The following is a 22971-nucleotide window of genomic DNA, read 5'->3' as shown; positions in this document are numbered from 1 at the left end:
TGTGATTTCACTTTACCATCAGGATTGTTAGCTGTGGTGAGCAGCACCAGCAGAGAGGTCAGGGAGGTGGTCAGGTTCTTGAAATGTAACTCCCACTCACCATTCTTCTTTTGATCCTGGAGCAGAGTAACACAGATAGAATAGCTGCACTGTTTCATCCACTGGTTGTTATGATTAAGATAAAACAGTTGAACTTTTTGAGAAGCTTTTAAACCAAGTAAGGTTCAACTGAACTGAAGAAAACTTTTATTTCTCAACTACCTAAAGTATAATTGACATTCAGTGTTTTGTCCATACAAGGTTGGTCTGTGACATCACTATTAGACCATTCTGATTATGTCTTAATACTTCAGGTTAAAGTACAAAGCAATTTTGATGAGTGTGGGCTGTATTTTCACTCTGTGACATGTCCAATCAGAGTACTCCTGGCAACTACTACAGTCACTTAGATAAATAACAACCAATTACAACCAGCAAATCAAAATACTGCACCAAGCTGCAGACATCATTAAACAAAATGTTCGGATTTAGGAAAATTTAGGCTGAATATTTATTACGACTTAACAGAAATGCAAAATAATTATGTTACTTATTTTTATTTTATTTTAAGACTATAGCTGGTGTTTAAGTATTGTCAGTAATGTCATAACACATAATTACACACAAACAGGTGTGACCACAAAGACATGAACTTACTGCATTTTTAGCAAACAGCAGCATGCCAATCATAGTGAAGAGGCAGAGATGCAGAGCAAGCAGCAGGATCACACTGCAAAACAGCAACAGTTCCAGGTTTAACGGAAGGGTTGTAGGATTCAGTGCTAATCCTCTGACTTTTCACCAACAGAAGCAATGCAACAACATGGCTCCAACAACACTGCATGAGACAAGACTACTGAGACAAGACTCCATTTGAACTTGACCTGTAACTCCTGCTAGATGCTGTACATACATCCAGTAATCCTGAGTGTGTGCTTGTACATACTGAGAACTGAAAAATGTTTTTAGTCAACAATTTGGATAAAGAGGACATTTTCCTGATCCTTACTGTTTTCAACTGTACTAAGCTCACCTAGTTAGGCTTAGAGGTATGGTGTGAAGTAATGTTTTAGTTAAGGTTAGGGTTAGTAAAATACTGGTAATATTTAGGAATAGGGTAAGTGATAGGGTTATTAAAATGAAACTCAATATAAAGTCAGATCAGTAGACCATTGAAAAAACAGCTGTCTGCTGTCTTTTTCAAACATCTATCATTGAACGTGAAGTAAAATCTGGCAGCCGACCAGACTTTACTTTTACACCAGTAATACACCAGTAATAGTGACAGCAAAATCTAGTTAAGATAGGAATATAGTTGACACACTGAACTTTGTCCCCAGTATAAAAGCCTTACTGTTGCTTAACTCATTCAAAATGGACCTCTAAAAGCATGATAGGTGCATGCCTCCATTACACATTGTTCAATCGATCAACTATAAACCTAGATTTAAGTCCAAGTTAGTCGCGTTTATAGAGGTTTACGTTGATCGCATAGAGACTAATCTGAGCACAAAGAATGATGTGTAGTGTGCATTTATCTCTCAAATGTTCACTCAATCCGTGTTAAGGCTTTGTTTCTGCACTTCCTTTGTTGTCTCACAGTGTGGAAATTCCATTGTAACAGGCAATCAAAACATGTGGAGTCACACAGATTAATATATGTGTAAAAACAGAATTAAAAATAGCATAGTGTAGGGCAGATGGAACTTTCGAGCTATTGCTAGGCTTAAAAAGTATTGGTGACCTTTACTCATTCAATTCTGTTATATTTTTGTGATTGTTAAATTACACACCAAGTTCAAGCTCGATAAAAAGCATTATTTTAAATTTCTTCAACTAAGAAACTTTGTTAAAGCAAATTGCAGTAATCTTAACAAGCCTCCCATTATATTGCTTGAAAAATTAATGATCAGGAATAAGTCAAGAAAAGGCATTATTTTAGACTTTTGTAATGTACTCTAATACAAGAGAGAATTCAAGTAATAAGCTTATGAAGTGGAATCAACTATCAGTGAACAAGATTGGGAAAGGGCCTGCACTAAAATCCACAAAATGCCCATAGATAGCTGTACATTGGCAAATGCGCATATGTGTTATGCCTGTGCATTTAATAAATCTAACAGTGTAATTTTAGCAAATCAAAATGTGCTAAAATGATCTGAATCTGCAGCCGATCATCTGCAAAAAAATGTATAGCTTTGGCTTGGAATTTATTTTTTTTCCTATGTTGGTTAATAACTTTTTATTTTCTTTTTAATTTCTCTGAAAAATTAAAATGGGAAAGAATAATTGCTGTCATGCAATAACTACAAAGGAAACTTGTACAGACTGATGCAAGATTGTATTTTCAAAATGGAAAATACAATCATTTGGTTAAAAAATATTTTGGTTAAAAAAAAACATACAAATTGTGCATGTGTATATTAAAAAACAACAGTCTATAACAAGTACATGATAATGAACCACATCACCTGCCAAGATCTGTAAACTGACAGATCTTTTTCATCCAATCAGAATATTCCTTGTAACTATTGCATGCACCAAGCCGCAGACATTACTTAACAAAATCTTCAGACTAAGGAACATTTAGGCTGATTTAACTGAGGTGCAAAAAATTACATTTACTTTAATTTTATTTTATTGAGTTTGCCTTTTTAAGACTCTATAGCTGGTTTTTAAGTATTGTCAATAACATTATTGTTATTACACATAATTATCGAGTCACATTATGAAACGTCCTTATGTTTTTTAACACAAGTATTCTGGGGGAAACTCCTCACTCAATTCTTCACTAAAGACTAATCATCTCATGAGGGTGTGGCCACATTTTTGGGGGAGCAGTTACCAACTGGTAAAACTACAAAGCCTCTGAATTTTAAGCTTTAGATCCGGTAACCGTGCTTACACTTGAGTCACCTACAAATGTTTATCTACAAAGTAACATGATTCACCTACCTAGCAATCTCAGGTAGGGTTCTCTTGATGCATTTCAGTGTCTTTTTCATCAGAGAGGAGTTCTGCAGAAGGAAGAATGGCCGGACAAGCCGTCGTACTCTCAATTTCTGAATAATAAAGAAGGTGAAGAAAGATATTTTCAAAATAAAATCAAAGAAATGTACATTTTATGCCAAGAAACCAGTAATCCAAACTGATAAGTATCCCATGTTATCTGAGGTGATGGCACATAAATCACTGTGAATGTCTATTTTGTCTAATCTTCCAGTTTATACTTTTATGATTAGGTCTATGGAGTAACAACATCCATCCATCCATTCATTCATTTTCTGAACACCATTGTCCCTAGTGGGGTTGGGAGGGGTGCTGGTGCCTATCTCCAGTGAATGTTTCGGGCAAGAGGCGGGATACACCCTGGACAGGTCACCAGTCTGTCGCATGGAGCAACAACAGTTATACTATTTTAGCTATATGACTTTAATTCCTTTTCTGTGACATCCAAAAAAATCCTTACCCTATTACAGGACAACCCATTGGTGGAACACTAGTGGGTTGTTAGTGGTATGGTAAGAACCATACCACCCCCACTACATGACGCTTTCAAATCTAATACTGTACTAGCTATCAAGCTTGTTGATGGTAGCATCAAGTTGTTTGCTTGTTCAGTTGCTCTTTTTATTGGTGCTTTGCAAAAAGTGGATAGAATAGTGAAGAAAGAGGTCTACCTCCAGATCATTGAACTTCCCCTCAAATCCAAAGCTGCATGATTTAAACTTCAACTCAATTCCAAGAGAACAATGATTCCCAGCACATATAAAAACACTTTTGGGATGGATAAAACAACCTAACATTGGGCTTCTGAAAGGGCCTTGTTTTAAGCCGTTTTGAAATAATTTTGATTGTGTGTAAAATGAGAATATGTAACATCTCGATTTAAAAAAAAAAACATTCAGTGTTGTTGGCTAAAACTGTGTCTGGTTTCTCTGAAACTTGCTGATGGACATCTAACCAAATAATTGTGGAGGTGAAAATCACTGAAGTTGTATGTTACATAATCATTGTAACAAACTGATAGTTTGAAACTGACAGTTCCATGTTGTACATCATAACAAACCCATTCTTCATTTAGACATGAATATATTACTGTTCAGAGTTCAGAGAAGAGTAAAGTGTGAGTCTTACCTCGTCACACTCCATGCTGACAGAGAGCATCCAGTCAACGACAGAAATACAAATGACTACAGTGTAGCTGATCAGCCATTTGCTCTTTCTGAATTCCTCCCAGCCAATCAAGTAGCTCTGACAAAATGACAGGCAACATGAAACTTTGAACAAACAATTCAAAGAAAAGAATCAGGCAACAATGGCAAAGTGCATGTCAGAAACTTTGGGTTCTCAAAAAAATGTTTTGAGATCTTCTCTTTACTTTGACAGCAAGATCCAGGCAGAAGATGATGAGACAGAGCATCTCGACGCTCTCTGGGGCACCACATGGAGGTTCCCATCGGCTGGATTGGTGGCGGGGATCTGAAGAGATGGACACTGAGGAAGGACGTTCTACAAATGCCAGTAACAGGACAACTGCAATGATGGTGCCCAAGATCCTAGGAGAGGGACAAATGAGGAAATGTTGGTTGATGTAGCATTGGGCCATTGTTCCATTTATATTTCAGATATTAAATTGTTCATCCATTCATCCATCCATCCATCCATCCATCCATTTTCTTCCGCTTATCCGGGGTCGGGTCGCGGGGGCAGCAGCTTCAGAAGGGAGGCCCAGACTTCCCTTTCCCCAGCCACTTCTTCCAGCTCCTCCGGGGGAACCCCAAGGCATTCCTAGGCCAGCCGAGAGACATAGTCCCTCCAGCGTGTCCTGGGTCTTCCTCGTGCCCGGAACACCTCACCAGGGAGGCGTCCAGGAGGCATACTGACCAGATGCCCGAGCCACCTCAACTGGCTCCTCTTGACGTGGAGGAGCAGCGGCTCTACTCTGAGTCCTTCCCGGATGACCGAGCTTCTCACCCTATCTCTAAGGGAGAGCCCAGCCACCCTGCGGTGGAAACCCATTTCAGCAGCTTGACCCAAAGCTCATGACCATAGATGAGGGTAGGAACGTAGATCGACCGGTAAATCGAGAGCTTCGCTTTTTGACTCAGCTCTCTCTTCACCACGACAGACCGGTACAGCGCCCGCTTTACAGCAGACGCTGCGCCAATCCACCTGTCGATCTCCCGCTCCCTTCTTCCCTCATTCGTGAACAAGATCCCCAGATACTTAAACTCCTCCACTTGAGGCAGGATGACCCTCCTGACCCGGAGAAGGGACTCTACCCTTTTCCGGCTCAAGACCATGGCCTCGGATTTGGAGGCACTGAGCCTCATCCCAGCCGCTTCGCACTCGGCCGCGAACCGTTCTAGCGAGAGCTGCAGGTCACGTTCCGATGAAGCCAACAGGACCACATCATCCGCAAAAAGCAGAGATGCGATCCTAAGGCCACCAAAACAGATCCCCTCAACACCTCGGCTGCGCCTAGAAATTCTGTCCATGAAAGTAATGAACAGAATCGGTGACAAAGGGCAGCCTTGGCGGAGTCCAACTCTCACCGGAAATGGGCCCAACTTACTGCCGGCAATGCGGACCAGATTCCGACACTGGTCATACAGGGACCTGACAGCCCGTATCAAAGGGCCCGGTACCCCATACTCCCGGAGATCCCCCCACAAAGCCCCCCTGGGGACACGGTCAAACGCCTTCTCCAAGTCCACAAAACACATGTAGACCTGTTGGGCGAACTCCTCTGCACCCTCCAGGACCCTGCTGAGGGTGTAGAGCTGGTCCAGTGTTTCACGACCAGGATGAAAACCACACTGCTCTTCCTGAATCCGAGGTTCAACTATCTGACGGACCCTCCTCTCCAGGACCCCTGAATATACCTTACCAGGGAGGCTTAAGAGTGTGACCCCCCTGTAATTAGAGCACACCATCCGGTCCCCCTTTGTAAACAGGGGGACCACCACCCCAGTCTGCCAATCCAGGGGGACTGCCCTCGATGTCCATGCGATATTGCAGAGTCGCATGAGCCAACACAACCCTACAACATCCAGAGCCTTAAGGAACTCCGGGCGGATCCACCCCTGGGGACCTGCCACCGAGGAGCTTTTTGACCACCTTGGCGACCTCGTCCCCAGAGATTGGAGAGCCCAACCCAAAGTCCCCAGGCTCAGCTTCCTCAACAGAAGGCATGTTGGTGGGATTGAGGAGGTCTTTGAAGTATTCTGCCCACCGGATGGTGTGCTGCTGAGATCAGGAGCACACCATCCCCACTATAAACAGTGTTGGTGCTGCACTGCTTCCCCCTCCTGAGACGCCGGATGGTGGACCAGAATTGCCTCGAAGCCGTGTGGAAGTCTTTCTCCATTGCCTCTCCAAACTCCTCCCACGCCCGGATTTTTGCCTCAGCAACCACCCGAGCCGTATGCCGCTTCGCCCACCGGTACCCATCAGCTGCTTCCTCACCAAAGGTGTCCACCAACGGGTTCGAGGGTTGCCGCCGCGACAGGCACCAACAACCTTGCGGCCGCAGCTCCGATAAGCCGCCTCGGCAATGGAGGTACGGAACATGGTCCATTCAGACTCAATGTCCCCCACCTCCCCTGGAACGTGTTCGAAGTTCTGCCGGAGATGAACTTCCGGCACTACCGGAGCCAACTCACCAGGTAGTGGTGAGTTGGCTCCGGTGGTGCCATTTTCATCCAGATGAAAATGGCACCACCGGTGAAAAATGATACGATAATGACATATTTTGGTTATTTGGAATATGTGAGGTACGGTTAGTGTGTTTCTCAGCTGTCTCGATGATGTCATTGACTCTGGTGGAGGACATTGGTGAGCTGGATGAGGAGCAGAACCATGCTCCTCATTCAGACACAGTTTTCAGCCGAAAGTTGTGATGGAGATGCTCGGAGATGCTCACAGAGCAGGGATGGGACACTCCCTGCTCTGTGAGCGGAGTGTCCCATCCTACTTTCAGAGGATGTAGTGATGTCGATACCTGGTGATGCCAACACTCCCAAAAAGTTGAGTTATGCTTCAGTAATGAAGCATAACTCAACTGGAAGTAATTCCAGTAATTCCAGCTCCAGCGGAGTGTGCATAATCTCTTCATTTTCATATATGGTGGTGTGAAACAGTGTTTGCCCCCTTCCTGAGTTCCTTCTTTCTTGCATGTTTGTCACACTTTCAGTGTTCCAGAACATTAAACCAATTTAAATATTAGTCAAAGCTGGTGAAAAGTGCAAACTCACCACTGGCATATTCTTGAGTAGTACCATCGATAGAGACGAAGAGACCTGGCATCCACCCGGTGGTTGATGGAGCGGTACTGAAAAAAGGCAGACTTTATCAATACAGCAGTGAACCATTTTCAACTAAAAACTGCAACAAAGAAAAAAGCTGTTAAAATCAATCGGAGAAAAAAAAATTATGTCTGATGCACAAACACCAAGCTTTGCTCTACAACAGTGTAAATCAAAATCAATCTACTTTTAGCACTGAGCATTAATGTGTTTAGCTTTACAAAAAAGCTCTTTATATACGGAATGTGTCTCAAGTAGGGCTGTTGTAAACGAATATTTTAGTAATCGAGTAATCTATCGATTATTCTTACGATTAATCGAGTAATCGGATAAAAAAAATTATAAAATGAAATATTGGTAAATCTGGCATAATACTATCAGATATCAATATCAGTCCAATTTTTCATATTTGAACATCCCTAACAGTTGCTTTTTTTGTAGTTTAGAAAACTAACTTGTAACAATAATAGCTCACTTTCTAAGTTAACCAGAAGAAAAGTTATAGAAAAATCTGAAATTATATTGAATTTAATAACAAAGAGGCAGGCTCACAAATATGCTTATAAAAAATGTCTACAATCCAGCTTTTAGTTTATGTATTCATCTTCAGTGAGTTTAATAGATTAATTAAACTCACCTTGCCACCTAACCTGTCACGCTTTGGGTTTGAAAATACGGGAAATGCCGCCTGGAGTGGGAGGAGAGGGCGAATGAACGAACGTAAGATGGGGTGGAGGGGAGGAAATAGACCAGCGGACTGACGAACCGTTAGACCGGGGGACGAACACGGGGAAGCAATACGGGATATTTACGACACCTTCACTGGTCACACTCAGAAACTCATCTACCAGCCATGTACGATGCGCTCCGCCACCCGTTTCTTCAGACCGGGATATGAAATTTATTGTGCGGTTCGTCGGTAAAGCTACATTTACACGGTAAGCATCAGCTACTCAGCCGCCCGCCCTGTTCAGTCTATCCGCTCACCTCAGCGCTCTTCCCGCCGTTCGCTTTCAACCAGCAGCCCCGGAGGAGAAATGCTGCCGTACTCCAGGCATTCCCCCAGTCATTTTAAGGATGCTTATTGGTTCCCCAAAAAACGATAAAAAGTCGGGCATTATCATCAATCAATAAAATCCCCACGGGCCAATCTTGAAGATTGGACTTTATGCCGCTGAGACTTAGCTTTTGTCAACAACTCAGAGGTGGAAGTGAGAGCTCCGCGCAACGTAAATGAAGTCCCGGCCGGAACACGGTGCGCTAACTAATAAAACATAAATTAACGAAGCTTCGAGGCAGGTAAATTTTCCTCGAGGAATTTTAGTAATCGAGGTACTCGAATCATTCGAGGAATCGTTTCAGCCCTAGTCTCAAGGAGATGTTTGGGTGCATGCATCCTCCTCTATCGCTGATGATAGACTGGAAGGTGGATAAAGTGTGCTGTATGCCATATACAACATTAGAAAAGAAAAATTGTTTTTCCAATCCAAAAATGTTTCACTTCGTGCAACCTGACATGCAACCCCTTAGAAATATCATCCACCTAGGTGGACTGGAGAGCAGAACAACATTAGTCTTTTTAAATTAGAAAGAAATTAATAAACTTTGAGTACACTCACATGAATGGCATCTTCAATAAAAACAACTGCCTGCTGGATGTACAGGTCCTCATCATCTGAGAAGAACAAAAACAGCAGAACCATCAGAATTCAGTTAAAGAAGTAGAAAACATGCAGACAGCTAACACTGGTCATGAGCTACTGTCGGTCAATGTAACATATTGAATTCAAGAATTAGCTTTTTGGGACAAGCTGGGAACATCAAAATATATAAAACAGTAAGTAAAAAAAAGTATCTGAAGATGGAGATGAACAGATGGTCATACTTTAGTCCTCACATGGGACTGTGTATACTGTTTTTACCCTTTATGTTCTCCTTCTGGCTCAGAGCGACTCTGTTTAGCTATGATTCTTCAAAAAGAAGCCACTAATTCCATTAACTTTTCACTTTTTATTAAAACATAAAAAGAATGAAGTTGTTCCTGTGGAATGCAACAGCTCTAGTCTCAGTGCACTGAACATGTTTCCCCTGGAAAAAAAGCTAATGACTTTAATGAGGAAACCATTGATCACTTCACTGCTTTCAAACAGTGACAGGCAAAATTTCAGAATAATCGGACTTAAATATATTGCTGATTACCCAAGTGTTCTAAGATTATTGTTTTTGTGTTTGAAATAAAAAATGAATCTGAAGATAACATCTATGAAATATGTTCAAAGTGCACCATGAATTACTTTTAAAAACAGAAATTGGTATGATGACTAATTTTTAGTCATCATACCAATTTCTGTTTTTCTTAGATAAACTAATTGAAATTCTCTGTAATTTCAGAAAATTTTGCAACTTTTTCCACTATTATTCCAGATCATAAAGGAACCATTATTGATTAAAAGCAAAACCTTTTTTGTTTAGAGGACCGATGTCACTGTTGATCAGTTTAATTGTATTTGCTCACTCAGTGGTAGCATCTTTCTCACGCTGTTGCTCTGCACCTAGAAGATTCTGGGTTTGAATATTGACCAGGGGTCTTTCTGCATGGAGTTACCATATCCTCCTTGTGCATGCGTGGTTTCTCTCTGGATACTCCTCCCCAAGTCCAAAAACATTGCTGTTAGTTATTGGTTGGTTGATCTCTCTAAATTGTCCTTAAGCGAGAGTGTGTGCTTGTACATTAAGTTACAGCTTAATGTACAGGCACACACATAAGGTGACCCATAGAAGGTCACCTTAGACCTCCTGTAAGTCTAAGGTGATCAGAACTGTCTCAACTATTATGATCTGAGAATCACAGCATGTCTTAAGCATTTTTTCTGCTTCAGTTTAATTGGACAGACAAACCAACATGCTTTGGTCCGTCTAATACCCCTTTGGGGTTAATAAAGTAGTTTTAACCTGTACTCTGTTGTATTCAGGTGGAGTTTATTAGAGTTAAGAAGCCTTAGAGCAGAAACTGCTGTTTGACACAGAAACAACAATCAGCACATTCAATCAAACATTTGTTGAGTGACTTCAATTGTTCCAGCTACATGAGTCAAAAATGTAGTAACATGTGGTTTGCTGACTCAATGCGTCACAGCAGGGTGTGTCAGGTTGACCATGGGTGCCTCTGAAGGAGCAGCCGGTACCTGAGACAGACATATGCAAAAGAACATCTCACTCTGCAGAGATCAAGTCACACACAACCCCAACCACACACCATGAGCTTCAGCGACAACTGCTGACAATACAGCAACATTTTGTAATGGCAGCAATTTTATGAAATGCTGGGGAGACTAGTTTTCGTTTCTTCATCTCATAATATTTAAACTTCTTAATTGAACCTTTACAAAGTTTACAAATCACCTTTCTATATTTGTAAAGTTCCAGTAAAGTATAGCTTTTAAGTCTTAAGAGCAAAAATACTGAATGATAGAAAACATTCATGCTGCTTTAATTTAGTCATAAGAAGATTTGTGGGTGGGATGCACCAGTATGGTAGTTCAGTGTGAAGGGGCTTCTCCTTGTGCCTGTTTGGCTTCTGTCATTTCCTCACCAGTCCTGAAACATGCAGGTTAAATTAAGTGGAGATCCCTACCAGTGCAGGTGGTTGATGCTGTTAAAATGGGCCTGACATGAGTCAGTCACTGATGTCAGGCCGTTCAAAGAAACAGTAAGCAAATAACAAATTTCTGAAAATCCCAATGTTAAATACAACACACAGTATCCGCCTTCTATACACCTTATTTCATGTACATTGCATAGTGAGCTAAAACCTAACCATCCAGCTACATCAGTTCTGGAAAACCAGTCATTAAACTGAGAAAATGTCAGTTTAATGACTGACATTTTCTCAGTCAGTGTTAATTTGTGTTAACACAAATTAACACAAATTAATTTGTGTTAATTTTCTTATTTCAGAAAATTAACACAAAATATTTTCTAGGCCAAGGAAAAAGAAAACAGTCAACCCAACATTTGGGGGACTGTATGTGTTTCTTCTGTTAAGGCTAACAGGAACTTTTAATGTTTGGGATCTGCAATGATTTACAGAAACTTGACAAAACTCTGCAAAAATCTATATTTGTTTTCTGAAAATACTGTCTTTAATTTACTCCTGACTGTGAAAAAAAAACTTCAAAATTGCACAACAGTCATTTTTTGCATTTTAAAGAGGTAGTATTATGCACTTTCTAGGCACACAGAACTATAAAATGGCACTAGTAACTACACTATATTGCCAATAGTATTTGTTGACACATTCAAATGACTGGAATCAGGTGTTCCAATCACTTCCATGACCACAGGTTTATAGAAACAGTCTGATAGGAATACAGACTGTTTTTACAAATCTTCGTGAAAGAATGGCTTGCTCTCAGGAGGTCAGTGAATTCCAGTGTGGAACTGTGCAACAAATCTAGCCGTGAAATTTCCACAATCAATTCATTATAAGAAAATGGAAGTGTTTGGTAACGACAGCAAAGCAGCCACGAAGTGGTAGGTCATGTAAACTGATAGAGGGTGGTCACCGGATGCCGAAGCTCATAGTGCAAAAAGTTTGCAAACTTTCTGCAGAGCCAATCACTACATAGTCAACATTGTTAGACTATTTTTCAGATTCCTGTTCTCCCAACCCAGAAATGGAATTAGATACTTAGCAACCCTGAGCAGGAGTTTGTATTTCCTTTTAATTCATGTAAAGCACTTTGAATTGCCTTGTTGCTGAAAAGGTGCTAGAGGTCTTCATGAACGCCACATGAAGACCTCTAAACTTCATGTGGCCTTCAGATTAGCTCAAGAACAGTGTGCAGAGAGTTTCATGGAATGGGTTTCCATGGTGGAGCAGCTGCTTCCAAGCCATACATCACCAAGAGCAATGCAAAGTATCAGATGCAGTGGTGTAAAACATAGAAATGGTTGCCACTGGAGAAAAAGGATTCCATAAACTTGCATAAAAAAATCAAGGCTGCACTCCAGGAAGGTGTCTGACAAAGAACTAAGATTAAAACACAATAAAGCTGAAACCAGTTGTCTATTTTACATAATACCCCACTTTTAGGTTATAAAAAAAACGTTTTATGTCCTCTATATTTTCCCTGATTACTGGTTGACATGTCAAAGGTGTTTTCCTCTTCTCTGCTCCAGATAGGCACCAGCTCACAAGAACAAAACTTATCGGTTGATGGAGACTAGGATCAGCTTTAGAGAAGTGACATGCTTCAATTTGTCTTGAAATTCTGTCAATCGTTGAGTTACTAATTTACTATTACAAGAGTTCTTATGACGTGCCAGAAATGCTTTATAGAAGTAAAAACTAAAACATAAGCAGGACTTTGGCCGAAGAAGTATGAGGTTTCAGGTTTCAATAAAGTGGAGCTCTGCAGCGAACTGAACAATAACTACTGTCTTCTTTTCTATGATCCAGTTGCAAGTGGTGCAACTTGTTCTGCAGCCGCAGCTATTTTATTTCACATTCAGCCAGGTTCTTGTTTATGTTTATTATGACTGCTAAACGTTGAAAACAAGATGGCTTCTAACTTCAGTTATCACAGCCTAAAAAGATGAATTGTGAAAAACAGGCTCATCTAACACTAAGCCAGTTTTACTGAAAGCAGCCATGATAAAAGTGTTTGTCTTTTGTGAATGACATTTGAATGGCGGCTTTTTGGAAAAACAGCACTTATTTTAGCATTTATTTTAATCCAAAAGTCTGAGGAAAAACATTTAAAGGTTTTCAAGCAAGAGCAACACAGAAAGGAGGGAAAGTTTCAAAATGAATCCAGCTTCCCTCATGTGGCCCCTCTACTGAGATCTAACGCTTTCACCTGAGAATATGACGTCACACCAGGATGTACATCAAGTCCAGATCGTTACTAAGAGAGGTTAGTGCAGTGAAAATATGAGAAGTCACAACATGTTATTTCGTATCGCTTCTGGAAACATGACATTGTAACTACAGTCAACTGCAGCTTCCATCTACTGTAATAACCTGCTGATACCAGGACAATAATCAAGAGACGTCACACCGTCACTCTGCTGTCCCGTACCTCCATCCAAACGGCAGTAGTCCCTAGTAGTAGAGTAAGACATCCGCCTGCTGCCCCGCGAATCTCCGCCACTTCTGGCCGGGCCGGAGCCATAGTCCCCGCTGTGTTGGTCCTCAGCCCCGGTCAGCAGACGGTCCGTCTCCATCCAGGAGGTCTAGAACTGGTAAGGCAGACGTTCATCAGCGGCCAGAGCGAAAATTGCGGGTCCAGGTCTGGACGAGTTCGGCTCTTGCTGGAGTTTTAGAACTTGAGGAAGAACAACGTGCGTGAGCAGACGACAGGAACCTGTTTTTAGGAAGTCTGTGCTGCTCCTCCCTGCACCGCCCCGTCCTGAAGGTTGGGTAAAGTTTGGACTCCACCTCCAGCAGCCCGGCTCGGTTCGGCCCGCAGAGGTAGCTGATTCCCCACAATACATTCACTGAGCTGCTGGACAGAATCGGGCTCACAGCACCACACACATGCCAGGAACACAAGAACAGAGCCTGCAAGTCAGAGATCTGCCAGAACCTTCCGCCTAACTCACGAGTTTTACGGAAGATTGGCCAAATGAAGGAGTGGAATTGGAGTTGGAATTTGAATTTTAATGTAATTGACTGGTTGTGGTTCTTTAAGCTTTTGTTAATGTGGACCACTCCTCAGTCATCTAACCTGGTTAAATCGGTTAAACCATTCCTCTTTAAATTTCTGTCTAGTGTACAGTTAGAAAGCTGACAGACGAGGAACAACACAGCATGACCAAGTCTGCCATATGATCCCTGGTCATCTTGTTGGATGGAAGAGATGGTCTGAACTTCCTCTCGTCCTGCTCTGTATCCATAAAGCCTCCTTTTCATCTTAACTTGGGGTCACAGTTCAGCTATTATTTGAGATTTTGAGATGGTAATCAGCTTTTTCCATTTGCAAAAAAAAAAAAAAAAAAAAAAATATATATATATATATATATATATATATATATATATATTTTTTTTTTATATTTTATATTTTTTTTATATATATATATATATATATATATAAAAAATATATATATAAATATATATAAAAAATATATATAAAAAAAAAAAATATATATATATATATATATATATATATATATATATATATATATATATATGTAAATGTCCAAAAGTATAAGTAAAAATCCTCCAGTTGCACTGTATCCAGAAACAGAAGGAATAATTGTCCAAACAGCAACAATTAAATCAATTATGGGCAAAAGTCTAGAAACAGAACTAACGGTAATCAAAACTAAAGTATCTGAGCTGCTGTACCATGCTGAGAGGCACAACTCTAGAAGCTATAAATATTTTTTGCCAGCAGCCACCCGCCATACCTTAACATATAAGGCCAATATTGGCCTCTTTAACCTTGCTACCTGTTTTGTATCACATAGATTTTAAGATTCTTTTAACAACTTAGAAAGTTTTAAATGGGTTGGCTCCCAGAAACTACACATTGTTCAGAATTTTAAAATCAAATAATCAGTTGCTATTAAATGTCCCTCGGACTTGACTTAAGAACAAAGGATGTGGTGCTCATTCTGTTGTTGTTCTTATTGTTGGGGAACTAAAAAGTGACAAACTTATGGAATAAAAGAAATCATCACACAGGGCTCATATCTGCTCTTCTCTGATCAGGCCAACCAGGAAGAGATTTATTTAGCACATCTGCATACACATTACAAATTCAACAGCAACAAGTCTCCTGAAAATATCCCAAAATATCCCCAGTTTTAATGGTTACAAGACCTTTTATAGGATTTTATATCTATTTGTGTGCATTTGGATGTTTCTCTGGAATAAGTTACCCTTCTGTGGGCAGATCTGACTATGGGCCAGATCTGCCCACAGACTGTGGGCCAGATCTGGCCACAGTCTGGGTAATTTTAAATCACTTCTTAAAACTTTTATTTGTTGGCATTCAATTGAGGTCTGATACTGTAAGGATGGTTTAGTTTTATTTTTAGATTCTAGATAAACTTCGTGATTTTATATTTTTCATACGTGTCCTAAATAAACTTAATATTAACAGAGAGTTGATGCTAGTATGTCAGAAAATGAACTATTTACATAATATTACCTTCTGGTTCTTTTGCACAGTGCACCATTAATATTCCCTACAGAGAATTTACACAGAACAGCAGAAGCACAGGCTCCAGCATGAGAAAAGAAAACAATGCAGTCAAATGATCAATGAGTTAATGTTGCTGATTGGATTGGGTTATAACCAAAGGCACACATCAAAGCATCAGTCAATGGAAAAGTGGAACTAGAACGGCTCAAACCAACAGTTCTGAGTGCAGCAGAGGGAGAATGCAGAAGGTTTCCATCAGTGGTAATTGTAACTTTAATTTCAGTTGTAAATAAAAAGCATAATTTCAGGATAATTACATCAATAATGCAGTACGTTATGCTGCATTACTAAAGCTCATCAAGAGTTGTATAGCTGAAAAAAATCAACAAGATAACAGTGGGATGAATCTAAGCTGTGGTAGCATCTGAGTAATAACAGTTTAAGATATAGAAAATGCTTCAGAACCATAACCTGACGTGGCTCTGTGTGTGCTAACATGGAAGACACTGATGGATACCAGCTGCAAAGGCTACCCGAGTCTTTATAGTTAGCTGTCTGGTGGCATTGCTTTGGTTCAGAACAGAAGTAAGCAGGATATATCTCTGAAAATCCAATGACATTTGTCATTAAAATGTTTAACATTTTTTATATTTTCAGGCATGGTGAGCTCCTGAACTTTTGAAACAGCTGGAGGTTGTTCTGGATTTGAGCCACTGCAGAGATGCAAACACACCCTGGACAGAAAGAACAGGACTGTGGGGTTTTGCTACTCTTCAAGCCTTCCTTGGTCCCCGTTGTCTGGGCTTGCCGGCATCTGGGAAATCTGCAGAAAGAGGGAAAGAGGAAAACACACCTAAAGATAAGATTACTCTGGACACTGTTGTGTAAGCAGGACAGTCAAATGGACTCATGTTAAATGCACTGACTTTATATACAGCTTTTGTACTCATTAACCACTCAAAGCACTTTAGAGCTATATTCACACACTGACACACAGATCGCTAGGCAACTTGTTCATATGTGGCCCTCGACACTCTAGCAAAAGTTATCTTCACTCTTCTATAAGAAGGTCATCGTGGTGTGTTACCTGGTTATCAATACACTGGAACTGCCAGTTCCAGTGTGTGTTGTAGAGGAAAGGTCGAAGGTCAAAGCGGTTGTCATCAGGACTGTAGCTCTCAGCATGGTAGGAAGGAGTAACTGTGGTCATCTTGTGGCGGTTCACCGAGTACATCCTGAAGAAGTGTTTCACCTTCTGGGCCACCTGCACAAACAAGCAGCTGTTCGAGTCAAGAGCACAGAGGAGCCAAACTGATGCAGAATGCCTTCCAGGAGTTGATGGGATTAAAGAAACCCTGAAGATTTCAGGAGTCAGATTTTCTTGTAATCTAGTAAAGTAAACACTAATGCTAATGAAACGACACAAAAACCAAAACAAATGAACAAAATAACTTAAAAATGTTAAAAACTAGAAGGGTTCATCCAGGGTTCATACCTTTAGATGTCTGAAATGTGATATGGAATTTGAGGTTTGTTTTTGTTGTCTGTCTGTCCTTATGACCCCTCTGACATCTGCTGACTCAGATATTCACCAGATAGATGCCCTAGCCTCATTTTCAGCAAGGTTTTCTGTTAAACTTCATGTTTTGTTAAAATTCAACATTGGAAATTCATCATTTTTGCATCCTGCTATTTGGTTGATGCAAATTAAACTGAAATTGGACAATGCTTTCAGATCCTTTGTGTTGTGCAGTGTGCACACTAACCAGATTAGTAGCCAACCAACCTGAATAGGTGAAAGGACATCCCTCCACAGATGAATGAGCTTACAGAACATACTGAAGGGTCCACACTTTGAGATCTTCCGCAGCCTTCCAATCACTGATAACTCAGAATACATCATTCCCATGTCTGACTGAGAAAAGAGAAGAAACAAGAATATCACACATTTAAACCACATCAGCAAGACTTGTGATGGAGGCATGGGCGTAGGTTTGGGTAGGGACGGTAGGGACATGTCCCGACCAATATTCATGGGATATGAAAAAGTCCCGACCAATTTTTGCCATATTGGCTCAAAGAACGTGGATCTACGATCTTTGATTAGCAGCAACAGGCGGTGCGCGGAACGGCAGCTTCTTAGTTTGACATTTATTATGAGCCTCCGAGACCGTGTCGGAACGGTGCTGTGGGGGGGGTGGGGGGAGGGGGAGTCAGTTGAATCGTCGGACGTTCTTTGATTAGCTGCAAAAGGCGGCGGCTAGCTGGGCACACGCGTCTCCTTCTGAGTCTCCGAGACCATGTTGCCACCAAAAAAGAAAAGGACAGACATTAGAAGTTATTTCGCTACGTCGGCTGTAAGTACAGTGAGTGGACCCATAAGTTAGATATATATCACGCAACGCATTTGTTGTAAAGTCCGGTGTTTAGTAAGGTCAGCACTGAATGTGAGGTAGAATAGGTCTGTTAATTATGTAATATTTTTTCTTTTTTATTTTATTATTGATTTCTTCTTATCTGCAATTGTGTTTGCTGTATCCAGAGGATATTTCTTTTGATCTTACTTGTAACGTTTGCTGAATTTTGTAAAGGAAAAAGTAAAGTGTTCTTGAACTGATCTGCTGAGTATGACTGTATCTGGTTGTATACACAAGATGTATGATATGGTTATGGTTGGGGGCAGGGGGTTATTAAGCCAATGTGGTTTCCCCCCCCTTCTCAAAAATGTTCGGCATTTCACTGTGCTGTGTGGGGGGGGTGTCAAGGTCCCCACCAAAACTTAGACCAAACCTACGCCCTTGGATGGAGGTCTTTCAAATTGGACTTCCAGTAAAATCTAAGCAGACAGAAGATATTATGGACATTTAATCTAATGTGATTGGAGAGACGAAGGGTGGATAGACTGGCAGTGATTGATTAATCTGCATTTCCCACAACATTGCACAAATCGTCTTTTGCTTTGTTCAGTTTAAAGAAGTAATTGCTGAGGACCAAACAAGGTCCTGCAGTGAGTTCCCAGCTGGTAAGCAGATGGTTATCAGATTATAACTGGTTTATGTTTAATTTTTCTGGCATTTACAAACATGCAGTGTTTAATGAATGTCACCAACTACACAGGTTACACACAACCCAAAGAAATCTGAGCACAGGTTTCAGAGGGACACGTCGCCAGCAATACAGTTTAGTTTCTAGTCTATGGGAGTAACTTACCAACATTTCATATACACACACCAACAAACAGTTCATGTGCCTGCGAGCGTCAGTCTGTACCTCATCTGTCTGGGACAGCTGTCCGTCCTTCAGAGGCTCCAGTTCAGCAGTGGGGGGAGCAGCCAGGATGCTGCACAGCACAAAAAACGCGAACACAAACTGAGACACACAGAGGACGATGCATACACACTCCTGACAGGTCCTTGTTTTCTTTGTTTGTTTTTTTTAAAGTGAAATCTTCTTTAAAGTAGAGTCCTGAACTCCTCTCACCCTCTCAAAGCGGTAAGCTGGAACTGCTCTGCACAGTAAGCAAGGAAGCTCTTCAAATCCATCTTGCTGATTCCACCAATGGGGTTTATGTCTGCACTGGAACAGTCATACTTGGTGAAATATCCTGTAAGGCTGAGCAGAAGAAATTATTTAACACAGGGAAAAATAGCATTTTTCCCATGTTACAAGTGAAATAATCTGCCAGTGGAAGTAGTACTTTTTCATAAATATTGAGGAATTATTTATTTAAAACAAGTTTCTGTATGCTGTTGCTTGTAAATTAGTTTTGTCTTATTTAAAGTGTACTTAAGATATTTGTACTAGAAACTAGATACTTGGTAAGATTTTGTGATTTTGCAGTGCATGCACAGCTGATCTAAAATGTTTCCATGCTAAGAGGAATTTCTGGAAACAGAATTATTAGGGGGGAACTTAATGATTACAGAACAGTTGTCTATTTAATATCCCAGGAGATTTGTTTATTAATAGATTGATATTATGTTTTTTCTATTTAAACAGGTTAAAGCCCTGAGGAAACTACAGTTCTGTTCCTGCCTTTTGTCAGAGTTGCTTTAACAGCTTGGTTGTGTACAATCTTTCTGTATTAATGTCTAAAAGAACTTTAAATAGGGAACCCATTTTTGTCCAAATAATTAGATGTTACCTTTTAGAACCAAGAACCTAAATCTAACAAGAGATTTAGTTTCAACATTTCACCATTTTGCATCCGATTTTTGTATCACTTACAGCAACAGATTCATTTATGCCACTGGCATTATCAGATGAATATAATCTGGATTATTTGTGTGCATATAAACTTTGCAGGCCACAATACAAATTATGTGCAGTAAACCAAAGGTCTATGAAGTACCAACCATTCCAGTCATTTGTAATAGTACCTCTCATCGACGTTGGCTGAGCCCAAAACCAGCAGTCCTCCAGGCCTACCACGAGCCCACAAACTTAGCTGGGCGAAAAGATAAGCCAAGACCATCCTGACCCGAGCCTGGTAACGGCACAAACACACTTCTGGTCAAAACCTCAAGAGGAATCTCAACTAACAAAATGACTTGCCTACATAGTGGCACATGTTTTACATAAACCCTGTCAGTCATTTCACCATTTTGCATGTTTGCAGTTTTGGTGTCTTCATACCTGACTTTTTCAGGCACAAACAGGAGTCACCAACCAAGGGTGTTTTTGATTAGTCACGCATCTTTTTAAGAGTCTGTCATTTTATAAATGCTTAGTCAAGCAAAGATTTGGAATAATTTCTATATTCTTCATATAATCTTAAATAATAGATTGTAATTCATACAACAGGGAAAAAAGGGTTTTTCCTCATTTTTTCCAGTTTAGGGTTATGTTATGTTATGTTATGTCAGTACTGGCATAAAAATTCCACCAGAAGTCAGCAACAATCCAAGTAATACACATATAAAGAAACCAAACAAAATTAGCCCATATGTTAAGTTATGGGTAAATAATTGGGATAGCATTTCAAATAAAAATTGAACATACTTGGTAATGACAACAGCTATTCTTTTCATACATTTATAATTCGCTACAGTCAGGAGATCTACTGGGTGGTTCCAGTGGTTTTGTTTTCTCTCTGAAACCAATTAAGACTTTCCTTTGCTGTAAGTTTGGGGCTATTGTCTTACTTGGTAAGACCCACTGTTGTCATCTTTAGATTCTTATAAAATCCTACATTTCTCAATTTATCCTTCAGTTATGCAAGTCTGCCAGTACCTTTTGCTGTGACAATGACAGCCACATCAATTGTGTTTCCAGCAGTAGACTTCAATTTTGGCATGGTGTTTTTTGGGGAGGATGTTTAGGACCATCTCCTCCAGATTATATAAAAAAATGTCAGTTCTGCCCTCATCTGACCAGATTATTCTCTTCTACAGAATCACAATGTTTCAATGGCTTTTCTTTGTGATAATGGCTTTCCACTGGCATCTCCATCATGTAGCCCATTTTTCTACTAGTGCCTCCTTTCTGTAGGTCTTGAAACATTTATGAGATGTCAGCTGAAGTTATTTATGGGTTGTTTTTTTTGCATCCTGTTTTTCTCCCAGTTGTGGCTGAAACTCCTGTTGGTTTCCTTGAGGGTTGACTACAACAAAGATCCTCATTTCCCACATCTTAGAGTTTGAGGACTGCAGACTGTCACTTTTAGTTACCAGGCAAGTTTTTATGTCTACGGACATAAAAACTACCCTGAAACTGACCATATGATTGAATTGTTTTGGGATGAACTGGATTTGGACTGAATTGGATTCTGTATATTTTAATATGAAATGTTTTGCCTTGCGCTTCGAAGTGTTTGATTAAACAGACTAATTATACGGTAAACTTTTTGTGTCAGTAGTTGTATTTGAACTTTAATAGTGTTAGTTGGTCAAAATCAGTTTGAGCCTTACTACTCATTGGCCTATTGGTTGATGCCGTAGTTCAAAATGTGGGGGTAATTCTGTTACCAAGAAACTGTGTACAGACAATCCCCACCACATTCACATTCTGTATCATACTTTGAACGTGTTGAACGACATTCTGTCTTCTTCACACCTCAAACAGGAAACAAAGTGATTGTGAAACCACTCAATGGTCAGAGCTACCAGCGTCAGAGCAAACACTGTGGTTAAACTGTCACAGCAGAGAAAGAACTCCAAGCCAAGAAGTGCTAAAACATTCAGTTCCATGATGACTGATAATGAGAGACAGAGCATGAGGAGAGGTCTCACCTGCACATTCTGCAGAGCCAGGTTCTCTCTGTTGCTTCCACCATTTGCATGAAACTGTGGCCACCGTCCAGTTACCACTGAAAAGATACCCAGAATGCCTTTGACAGCCACATCTATGTTAATATTCACATGTGTGCTACGAGAGAGACATGGAAAAGAAGAAAAACAGAAACCTTTATGAAGAACAACTTTCCTTCCTCAGAAAATTAAGATTAACTGTACAGACAATCTCTCAGACATTGCTCTCAGATACAAGTGTTTGTGTGTTATTCAAAGTTGGAGTTCAAAATATAAAAGATAAAATTCAACATTTTGATGAAAGGCTACCTTCCAATCTCCCCAGCCAGGTCCCTGGCTCTGCTGCATGTATCCTGGGAGGAATTTTCACTGCCCATGTAACAGGTGGTAAAGAGGCGAGCACACAACTCCTTTGGGTTCTGCGGTGTGTAGGCGTCATCTCCAACCACTCTGCGAACATCCTTCAGCACCTGGCTGTCTGAAAAGTCAACATCATTTTAAATAAGAAACATGTTTAACAGACAACTTCTTTTCTGTTTGGCACCCTGTTTACTGACATTACATTAAGAAATGAACTTTATGTAGCTAAGACGAACCTGAGACTGAAAATCAGTCGGCGTGTCTGCATTCCTGGTTTCTACAATGCAGAATGTAGTGAGACATAAAGTTGTGAAAAGCTCACTCCATCAAGACTGGGTCAGTGACAGCCACACATTTTCATATAATTTTTTTCAAAATGCAAGCAGCTCATAAATGTCCCAAACATAATTTTGCTCTGTAGATATGTCCAGGATAACCGTGACAACATGTTCAAGTTAAGCATTCCTCTAACTGTTGGTTAACTGGTCTCTCCATATTGTGCTTTGGTTGTTTGTCCTAAGTGTTTTTCTGTGATGGTCTGGCAAGGCAGTCATTGGGCCATGGTGTACCTGTAGTGTGTTGAGAAACAGTAAAAAAAAAAAAAAAAAAGATGAATACACCCTTTTTTTCAATCAGAATTGGTCTTGTCTTTTGTTTTGTTTTTATTATTATTTTTATTGTTCATTGTAGACGTATTTGTCATGTGCATGTGTCTTGCCAGTGGGGGCGCTCTCGTGCCGCTGTGGGTCTAACAGGGAGAACGAGTCTCCTGGCTCTGGGCATGCGCGGCTCAGAATAAACGAGCTCTTGCCAGAGATACACTGTCCTCTGTGATCAACAGGTAGTATAAACGGCAACTTT

General features: G+C 40.4%; 2 protein-coding genes across 2 annotated transcripts in view; both read right to left on the bottom strand.

Moving 5' to 3' along the window:
• Positions 1-13759, bottom strand: part of tpcn2 (two pore segment channel 2) — a 30584-nt gene extending 16825 nt beyond the window's left edge. The window contains exons 1-8 of the mRNA XM_088004062.1: positions 13433-13759; positions 8969-9024; positions 7299-7375; positions 4421-4598; positions 4177-4293; positions 2995-3101; positions 697-769; positions 17-116 (exon numbers count right to left, since the gene is read on the bottom strand). Coding sequence (XP_087860188.1) covers positions 17-116; positions 697-769; positions 2995-3101; positions 4177-4293; positions 4421-4598; positions 7299-7375; positions 8969-9024; positions 13433-13577 — 853 coding nt within the window. The 5' untranslated portion in view covers positions 13578-13759. The remainder of the gene's footprint in view (positions 1-16; positions 117-696; positions 770-2994; positions 3102-4176; positions 4294-4420; positions 4599-7298; positions 7376-8968; positions 9025-13432) is intronic.
• Positions 13760-15042: 1283 nt separating this feature from the next.
• The window catches only part of nadsyn1 (NAD synthetase 1), a 31783-nt gene continuing 23854 nt past the window's right edge, over positions 15043-22971 (bottom strand). The window contains exons 14-21 of the mRNA XM_088004061.1: positions 22060-22228; positions 21733-21868; positions 19882-19988; positions 18983-19114; positions 18773-18842; positions 17289-17417; positions 16590-16766; positions 15043-16325 (exon numbers count right to left, since the gene is read on the bottom strand). Of these exons, the coding sequence (XP_087860187.1) occupies positions 16269-16325; positions 16590-16766; positions 17289-17417; positions 18773-18842; positions 18983-19114; positions 19882-19988; positions 21733-21868; positions 22060-22228 (977 nt within the window). The 3' untranslated portion in view covers positions 15043-16268. The remainder of the gene's footprint in view (positions 16326-16589; positions 16767-17288; positions 17418-18772; positions 18843-18982; positions 19115-19881; positions 19989-21732; positions 21869-22059; positions 22229-22971) is intronic.

Source organism: Poecilia mexicana, unplaced genomic scaffold (genome assembly GCF_051168715.1).
Source record: "Poecilia mexicana isolate PSO_F unplaced genomic scaffold, ASM5116871v1 scaffold_3, whole genome shotgun sequence".
In the NCBI taxonomy this organism is placed as follows: Eukaryota; Metazoa; Chordata; class Actinopteri; order Cyprinodontiformes; family Poeciliidae; genus Poecilia; species Poecilia mexicana.
This window is presented reverse-complemented; position numbering and strand designations above follow the sequence as displayed.